Raw genomic sequence first — 8,899 nt, 5'->3', positions numbered from 1 at the left:
AAAAGCCAACTCCTTCCTCTTCTTGAGAGTCAAGAATTGTTGGGCCATGTCGATGGAATCCTTGTGCCGCCACCCCGTTTTGAACCTGCCAACTCTAACACGCCTAACAACAAACACTTGGCGTGGAAAGTTGCAGACCAACGTTTACTCAGCCTCTTACTTTCCTCCCTCACCGAGGAAGCCATGGCTGAGGTTGTTGGCCTCTCTACTGCACGTGACGTCTGGCTCACTTTGGAGAACACTTTCAGCCATGGCTCGAAGGCCCGCGAATTACGTCTCAAGGACGATTTACAGTTGATGAAACGCGGCTCCAAACCAGTTGCAAAATATGCTCGTGCCTTCAAGGCCCTGTGTGACCAGCTTCATGCAATCGGACGGCCCGTCAACAACACCGACAAAGTCCACTGGTTCCTCCGTGGCCTTGGCTCCGATTTCTCCAACTTCTCTACCGCGCAGATGGCTCTCACCTCGCTCTCTTTTTTTGCAGATCTGGTCTCTATAGCCGAAAGCTTTGAGATATTCCAGCGGTCCCTTGAGCCCTCTGCCACAACTGCTGCGGCGTTCACCGCCACCAACCGTGGCCGCGCAAATCACCATGGTCTCCCCTCTTCCAACCGAAGCAACCAGCGGGGTTGTTCCAGAAACCCCGGCAGCAACTCTTCCAACCGTGGGCTCTTCACCTCTGGGCAGGGACGTCGCCCACCTCGCTGTCAAATTTGCCGCACAGAGGGTCATTATGCTGATCGATGCAATCAACGGTATGCCCGAAATGATTCCTCTGCTCACCATGCCGAAGCCTTCAGCACCTCTCGTTCTCTCTCTGGACCCGAAGCATCTGACTGGTATTTGGACACTGGGGCTTCGGCCCATATGACCACCGATCCATCTACTTTGGATCAGTACACTAATTACACGGGTAAGGACTCTGTGACTGTTGGAAACGGTGCATCTCTACCCATTATCCACACTGGTACTCTTTCTCCTGTTCCAAATATTCATTTATTAGATGTATTAGATGTCCCTCATCTTACTAAAAATCTTCTTTCAATTAGTAAATTAACGTCTGATTTTCCTCTCTCCGTTACATTTACTAATAATTTTTTTACTGTCCAGAATTGCCAAACAGGAAGGGTGGTGGCGACCGGTAAAAGAGATGCAGGTCTATATGTGCTGGAGCGCGAAAATTCTACCTTTATTTCTGTCCTTAAAAATAAATCCCTCCATGCTTCTTATGATTTATGGCATGCTCGCCTTGGACATGTGAACCATTCTACCATTTCTTTTTTAAATAAAAAAGGGCATCTCTATCTTACGTCTTTATTGCCATCTCCCACTTTGTGTAGTACATGTCAACTTGCGAAAAATCATCGTTTGCCTTATTCTCGAAATGAACATCGATTGTCTCATGTGTTAGATCTTATTCATTGCAACATCTGGGGTCCCTCTCCTGTCAAATCCACTTTGGATTTTGCCTACTATGTTCTTTTTATTGATGATTATTCCCAATTTACTTGGCTCTATCCTTTAAAATTTAAATCTGATTTTTTGGATATTTTCACTCAATTTCAAAAATTTGTGGAAAATCAACATTCCGCTCGTATCAAGGTCTTCCAAAGTGATGGTGGTGCCGAATTTACTAGCAATTGTTTCAAAGCTCACCTATGTAACTCGGGCATCCACCATCAACTCTCTTGTCCATATACACCTGCCCAAAATGGTCGCGCTGAAAGAAAACATCGCCATGTGACAGAGACGGGTTTGGCTCTTCTATTCCACTCTCACCTTTCCCTTCACTTTTGGGTTGATGCCTTCAGCACTGCAGCTTACATCATAAATCGGTTGCCCACACCGCTTCTTGGAGGTAAGTCACCTTTTGAACTTCTTTATGGCTCTTCTCCAAATTATGAGAATTTTCATCCCTTTGGTTGTCATGTTTATCCTTGTTTGCGTGATTATATGCCTAATAAACTTTCCCCTCGCAGTATTCCTTGCATTTTCTTAGGTTACAATCCTTCTTATAAAGGGTTTCATTGCCTGATCCCACCACCACTAGGCTATATATCACACGACATGCTCAATTTGATGAAACTCACTTCCCTTCCCTTGATAGCTCCCAGGCCCAACCCCTATCCTCTCTCCATATTTCCAATTTCTTGGAACCATGTCTCCTTCATACCGACTTACCCTCATCTTCTATCGCGCCCCCTTCCCAGCACGTTCCTCAATCCGGCTCTTCCCCGTGTGATCTTTGTACTGACCTTGTGGATGAGTCTGTGCAGGCTGTTGATTCTCTTGCAGGTTCCTCTTTGTCGCACCCGGCTTCCAGTCCGCCTTCCACTGAGACCACTACTGAGACCATTGCAAATCCTTCTACTCCGGCATTTCCATTGGCTTCTCATCCTATGCTTACACGAGCTAAAGCTGGGATTTTCAAGACTCGGCATCCGGCGAATCTTGGCATTTTGAGATCCTCTGGACTTCTTCCTGCTCTTCTTGCCTCTACTAAGCCCAAAGGATTTAAATCTGCTACCAAAAATCCTGTCTTGCTTGCAGCCATGGATGAAGAAGTACAAGCTTTGCAACAAAATCGCACTTGGGTTTTGGTTCCTCGCCCTGCCAACACCAACATTGTTGGTTCCAAATGGGTGTTTCGGACCAAATATTTACCTGATGGATCCATCGAGCGTCTCAAAGCTCGCCTTGTTGCCAAAGGCTATACACAAGTACCTGGTCTCGACTACACTGACACTTTTAGTCCTGTTATCAAGGCTACCACTGTCCGTGTTGTGCTTTCTCTTGCTGTGACTAACAAATGGCCTCTTCGGCAACTTGACGTCAAGAACGCTTTCCTCAATGGTACTCTTACTGAACATGTTTATATGGAGCAGCCGCCTGGGTGTATTGATCCTCGTTTTCCTCATCATGTCTGTCACTTGCAGAAAGCTCTCTATAGTCTAAAGCAAGCGCCTCGTGCCTGGCTTCAGCGCTTCAGCTCTTTCCTCCTTACATTTGGTTTTTCTTGCAGTTGTGCTGACACCTCTCTCTTTGTTTTTCATCAGCAGTCTGGCATTATTTATTTGTTTCTTTATGTTGATGATATTATTATTATTGGCAACAACTCGTCTCTTCTTGACAGTTTTACTCGCAAGCTTCATTCTGAGTTCGCCACCAAGGATTTGGGTTCTCTCAGTTATTTTCTTGGTCTTGAAGCCTCGCCCACTCCTGATGGTCTCTTTCTCAATTAGTTGAAATATGCACGGGATATTCTCACTCGAGCTCAGCTACTTGACAGCAAACCTGTTCACACCCCCATGGTTGCTTCTCAACACCTTTCTGCTAATGGTCCTCCTTTCTCGGATCCTACTCTCTACCGCTCTCTTGTTGGTTCCCTTCAGTACTTGACCATCACACGTCCAGATATTGCCCATGCTGTCAATTCTGTCAGCCAATTTCTGCATGCCCCTACTGCAGATCACTTCCTTGCTGTTAAGTGTATTCTTCGCTATGTCAAGGGAACACTTCACTTTGGTCTTACCTTTCGTCCGTCTGCCATTCCTAGTACTCTAGTAGCATACTCGGATGCCGACTGGGCAGGATGTCCAGATACTCGTCGTTCCACCTCAGGCTACTCTATTTATCTTGGCAACAATCTGGTTTCTTGGAGTGCCAAGAAGCAACCGACTGTTTCACGCTCCAGCTGTGAATCTGAGTATCGTGCACTTGCAATGACTGCAGCCAAACTTCTTTGGCTTACACATCTTTTTCATGACCTCAAGGTTCCACTTCCGCAAGCATGTTGAGTTAGACTATCATTTCTTTTGGGAACTTGTTGTTGCTGGCAAACTTCGCACGCAGTATGTACCATCTCACTTACAAGTTGTTGACATCTTCACCAAAAGTGTCTCTCGCTCTCTTTTTGAATTCTTCCCATCCAAGCTTCACGTCCGTCCAAATCCGACGCTCAGCTTGCGGGAGGGTATTGAGGATACTTAGCCTTACTCTAAGGCTTAGTATATGCTTATCATATGTGACATATTTGACCCTTAATTCTAGGAATATTTCATTGTATCAATTTACTCCTACTTACCATATATGTTGTAATCAGTCTTTATGCTTTGTATACTGTAAATGGTTATAAATAAAATATACTCACCACTTCACAAGTGTGGTGGTTTTCATCAAACCCTCTCACTACATATGATTTATGCCTCTTTGTTGTTCCTAATAACACTCATGTATGCCTCAATTTCGGTTCTCATTACTTATTGTATTTTCTGGGCTACTTATTTTAGATGGAATTAGGATTAACCCAGCAAATGAATAAAGTATTTCTGGGTTTTACACTATACAAATACTATTCATTTCAAGTTAAATCGAAAAGATCATTTTCCAACGACTAGCAAGGCTAGAATAGTGGTGTTCGAGTTATCAAATGAGAGTAGATCAAAGTGTCCTATGATTTGAAAGTAAACCCGGCTATCTAGAGAGAGAAAATTTGTGAAAATTAAGGAAGTAGAAGACAAGTGAAAAAGCTCATGCAACCTTGCGGTTTCTTATTATTCATATGAATGAAGAAAAGAACAACGCAAATTCAAACTCGGATAATTAACTATCCATCAAATGATAGAAAATCTCGTTCAAACTCGGATAATTAACTATCCATTAAATGATAGAAAATCTCGTAAGAGAAAGTTATTGATCAATGGTAATCAATAAATAAATACAACGTATGTAATTTAATAGAACCCCAGCCAGAAGTTCTCGAGTGTGTGAAGGTTCCAATTAAAAGATTTAAGGGTAGTAAACAACTTGTTTGAATATAGGCCAGCCAGCTCTCCATACCACTCATGCCTGCTTCCAAGTCCTTGGCTGGAATTGGAACTCATCTTCAAAGTGGTAAAGGAGAATATATAAATCTTTGAAATTCAATGTGAAATGATCCGACCATGCTGGCAAAAAGAATGGTTACCGAGTTTTTTGAGTCTAAATTTATCCCTTCCCCTCATTGTGACAACAGCCGCAGACCAGCTTCTAAATCCTTTATGGTAAGGGTGCAAAGTTCATCGGTGTCTATACAGTCAAAACTTAACCTCAGGTCCAAATACTCTCTAGCATTGACTAGCATTGGATCCACCAAACCACCATTCATCTCCTTCCGTTGCTTTTCTGTTGTTTCTCTCTGTATCAATGCTGCCATGGCTTCTTCAGTGCAAGATGGGTGTAACTTAAATCCATACAACAAGCTATCGTCTGCTTGATTGTTCATCTTGATATGGAGAATCTTGGCTAGTTCTTCTGAACTGAAGTCATTAAAATTGAAAAACTTGGTCACCCGTCTGCAGAAGCCTTCATTAGAAGCAATCACACGCTTCATTGGTTCGCTATACCCAGCAAATATGACAACAACTTTTCCACTGTCCATGACAGACATAATCTCTTCTAAAGCTTCCAATCCATAGTCCTTATCATCTGCCTTCTGCATGGGTATCAGTCGATATGCCTCATCCACAAAAAGAATTCCTCCTTCTGCTTCTTTAATCTGTGTACAGTTTTCTGTACTTAAGTTTGTTACAGTAAAGCGCTCAAACTTGTCTCTACAGAGAGAGAGAGAGAGAGAGAGAGAGAGATTCTAAGAGCATAATTCAGAGAGCCAAGTGGTGTACCTTTCTCCTAGTTTTTGGCCCAGTATGACCAACGAATTCTCCAACCAAATCAGTCCTCTGTACTTCTGTTACCCTGTCGGTTGGCAGAATCCCCACCATATGCAGTAATCTTCCTAGGATTCGAGCTACCATAGTCTTACCTGTTGAAGATAATACTAATCATCTTGCATTACAAATTTATAAAACAAGTGACAAGCAGGTGATGGGTTTGGATATAGTAGTTGTAGGGGGGAGGGGAGGGGGTGGTGGAGAACTGAGTTGACTTGAAGTGTTTGAAATTTGGATAAGCCTTGTAACAAGCCAACTCAAGAAGTCTACCTTGCTTTCTTACATGATCTGAATTTCCTTTAATAAAAATAAGATGCCTAAAGTAACACGGTCTTTTTCTTGCAATGTTAATGATTTAAAATAAGATTGTATTCCAAACTCAGAGAGCAAGTACCATCGCAATATAAACAGGAATTTTAGTGTTGAAGGAAAATAAAGAAACATCATTATGAGACACAAACAATCTTTCCAGCAACTACCTGTTCCAGGATTGCCAAGGAATGCCATATGGGGGGTTCTTCTGGTGCCAACTTTCAGCCCAAGGGCTCTCCGCCTCTCATCCAAAAGCATCCCCCTTGCCCATTTCCGTAGTTGTACCTTAAGCTCATGCAAACCTACTACATTTGATATTTCATTTTCAAGCTCATCCATCTTAGCTTTAGTTTCACTGCATGCTTCGATCGCTCTTCTCTTCCGCTGCTCTTCAAGATGCCAGTTCAATAATTCCCGCAACTTTTCACTTCCTGGGCCTGGTGAGAGATGATTTAGAGGAGTCATGCCCTCCTGCAATTCAAATGTTACACCAACTACGATTATTTACAAAGGGAGAATCTTTACTAAGCCAAAATCATGGCAAGCAATTGCAATCCACCATACATTATCCTTAGCACTACAATCAGCATTGTACTCGAGCAATGTATTGACAGTCGAGTAATCTTCAGCTCGAAGTGAGTACCAAACAGCAAGATGTAATGGTGTCATTCCATTCTGCATTAATAAGAGAGCACAATATAGAGTTTACCATCAGAAATCCAAATCCCACTTTTGATTTGAACTCTTCAAAAAATGGATCATAAGGTAATAAGAAAAAGCACATTTGCTTTGGCTTCAATAATAGCACCATGACCAAGAAGCAACTGTGCAGCATCATTGCACCCATTCTTTGCTGCCATATGCAAAGGAGTTTCTCCATACTGCAAAGCACAGCAATTTGACACTCAGGAATCAATAACAAGATCAATAAGTCGTGTGCATAGGCTTAATAAATCCCAAGCATCATTGTAATGTATTCACTTTTTCCAAAAAAACCAATTACATTAATACTTACCATGTTCTTGGCTTCCAACTGAACCTTTTCTGTCCCTTGCCGATCAAGAAGAAATTTGACTATCTCGGCCCTGTTATAACCAGCAGAAACGTGAAGTGGCGTCTGTGCCATCTGAAATCAAGCAAACAAAAGGGATGCATTAAATAGAAGAATAAACAACTTCATATAATATGCAGGTTCTGGAGTGCATCAACGAACACAATGAAAAGCAGACCTTATTTCTTCAACTCTTTAAAATAGAAGCAGATATACATAAGCAAAAGAAAAACCCAATAACAAAGATAAACGCTATGCATTTTAATCTTTTTTACTAACAGCATTACTGCCTACAATACATTGTTTCCACTCCAACGTTTGCTGAAGTTACTACTCATCTTTTCCATGTTCATCCTGACCATTCTAAAACTTGCTCATTTTTATGCCTTGAGACCCTATTCAGCATTGACAGATTCTCTAGTATATGCAATCGTCGCATTACACATTATGAAACTCTAGTAAATTTACCTAATGAGACCCTCTATATCCAATGCACGGTTAAAAAAATGACAAGATTGAATTATATAACAAAAATAAAGGCTCAATGCAAACCTTAATGCACACTAACATGAAGTTCATTCGTCCCAATATATCCATTCGCATTTCTATTTCGATATCAATAAAAAATAAATTTTATGCCTGTTTCCTCTCCAAACTGAACCACAAATCAGCACCGACCAGCCAAACACTCTAGATGCACACTAACAGGTTTAAGAAAGAAAAACAAAATTCAGGCCTTAGGCAATGACAGTATGAATTTCCTTGAGAAACTAATACAACATCCCTTACCCACCAAAATTCATTCCCCTCGGATCAAAAGTATATGGTAGTCGAGCATAGAGCTCAAATGAGTTCAATTCGTTTGATTTTCAGGACACAATTCGAACCCTTTTCGGGAAAAAAAAAAGAAGGCCATCAAATTGAAAGTACACAAAAGAATTGCGATTTTGGGCCAAACGAAAAAACCCAGCTCGTATAAAGAGAGAGAATGGGATCTTACGACGGGGTTTCTGTCGTTGATAAGAGACGGGTTTTCTCGGAGTAGCCGTTGAAATCCAAGAAGGTCACCGGACTGAGCGTAGCCATGAATAGTGGTTGGTTTGGCAGATCTTGACCGTTGGTTCTGTGGCTTCTGCATGACTATGAATCGGGACTCTCTCTCTCTCCAAAAGAACAAAAAAACAGAGATAATGGCAATGAGAGAGAGACAGAGAGATTGAAATTACAGAGACTTGTGTGGCCGAGGACTTTGGTTGGGTGTTGGAGTCTCTGTCGGTCGGCAAGGATATGAAGCCGGTGCTCAAACTTGAACCCGCGTCCGCACTGACACAACTGTGATTCTGTAAATTCTGGTTAATCTCTCTTATGCTGATTTCAAATACCCGCTGTATGTCGTTCAACTCTGGCTGTTGCCAGCTGAGCTGCCTTTGATTCTCATTTGAGGATTTAGATGTCTAAACAGAAACTAATCCCAATTGATTAAAAAAATAAACTAATAAATTAAGTCTTATCACAATTATTGAATATTTTAAAAAAATCATGGTAATTATAATATTGTAGGTAAATTTTGGATAAAAACTTTAGATAATCCAAACCTATTATTGGTATGCATCATGCATTTTGGGTACTAAATTAGCCTTTCAAAGTCTCGTTTGTTTTTATAGATAAGATGAAATAAATTGAATTAAGATTAAAGTTAAAAGTTAAATAAAATATTGTTAAAATATATTTTTTAATATTATTTTTTATTTTGAAATTTAAAAAAATTAAATTGTTTATTTTATTTTGTATAAGAATTTTAAAAAATTATAATAATTAGATGAGA

At 41.0% G+C, this 8,899-nt stretch overlaps 2 protein-coding genes across 6 annotated transcripts; one reads left to right on the top strand and one right to left on the bottom strand.

Moving 5' to 3' along the window:
• The first annotated feature begins 3,311 nt into the window (after positions 1-3,311).
• On the top strand, positions 3,312-3,800 carry LOC121249487 (uncharacterized mitochondrial protein AtMg00810-like). The gene has a single exon (XM_041148193.1). The coding sequence runs from the start codon at positions 3,312-3,314 to the stop codon at positions 3,798-3,800; it is 489 nt and encodes a 162-aa protein (XP_041004127.1).
• Positions 3,801-4,672: 872 nt separating this feature from the next.
• LOC121250580 (protein CfxQ homolog) lies at positions 4,673-8,504 on the bottom strand. 5 transcript variants are annotated; one of them, XM_041149725.1, is made up of 8 exons: positions 8,075-8,503; positions 7,039-7,149; positions 6,806-6,904; positions 6,588-6,698; positions 6,262-6,494; positions 6,191-6,231; positions 5,664-5,803; positions 4,673-5,539 (listed from the first exon to the last, which is right to left on the bottom strand). In XM_041149725.1, the coding sequence occupies exons 1-8, from the start codon at positions 8,210-8,212 to the stop codon at positions 5,003-5,005; spliced, it is 1,410 nt and encodes a 469-aa protein (XP_041005659.1). In that variant the 5' UTR covers positions 8,213-8,503; the 3' UTR covers positions 4,673-5,002. The 5 variants fall into 5 exon arrangements, with proteins under 5 accessions (XP_041005659.1, XP_041005658.1, XP_041005663.1 ...); XM_041149724.1 differs by having other exon boundaries at positions 6,191-6,494; positions 8,075-8,502; XM_041149729.1 differs by lacking the exon at positions 8,075-8,503 and adding an exon at positions 7,868-7,886 and having other exon boundaries at positions 6,191-6,494.
• Positions 8,505-8,899: the final 395 nt, after the last annotated feature.

Source organism: Juglans microcarpa x Juglans regia, chromosome 2D, assembly GCF_004785595.1.
Source record: "Juglans microcarpa x Juglans regia isolate MS1-56 chromosome 2D, Jm3101_v1.0, whole genome shotgun sequence".
In the NCBI taxonomy this organism is placed as follows: Eukaryota; Viridiplantae; Streptophyta; class Magnoliopsida; order Fagales; family Juglandaceae; genus Juglans; species Juglans microcarpa x Juglans regia.
This window is presented reverse-complemented; position numbering and strand designations above follow the sequence as displayed.

Bases quoted from the DNA above. Each gene is read 5' to 3' on its own strand.
- LOC121249487 (XM_041148193.1), top strand. From the start codon at position 3,312: ATGGTTGCTTCTCAACACCTTTCTGCTAATGGTCCTCCTTTCTCGGAT.
- LOC121250580 (XM_041149724.1), bottom strand. From the start codon at position 8,212: ATGCAGAAGCCACAGAACCAACGGTCAAGATCTGCCAAACCAACCACT. The intron at 6,905-7,038 runs GTAAGTATTAAT...TGTGCTTTGCAG, and splicing joins AGTTGGAAGCCAAGAACATG to TATGGAGAAACTCCTTTGCA. The intron at 6,699-6,805 runs GTGCTTTTTCTT...TTATTAATGCAG, and splicing joins TTATTGAAGCCAAAGCAAAT to AATGGAATGACACCATTACA.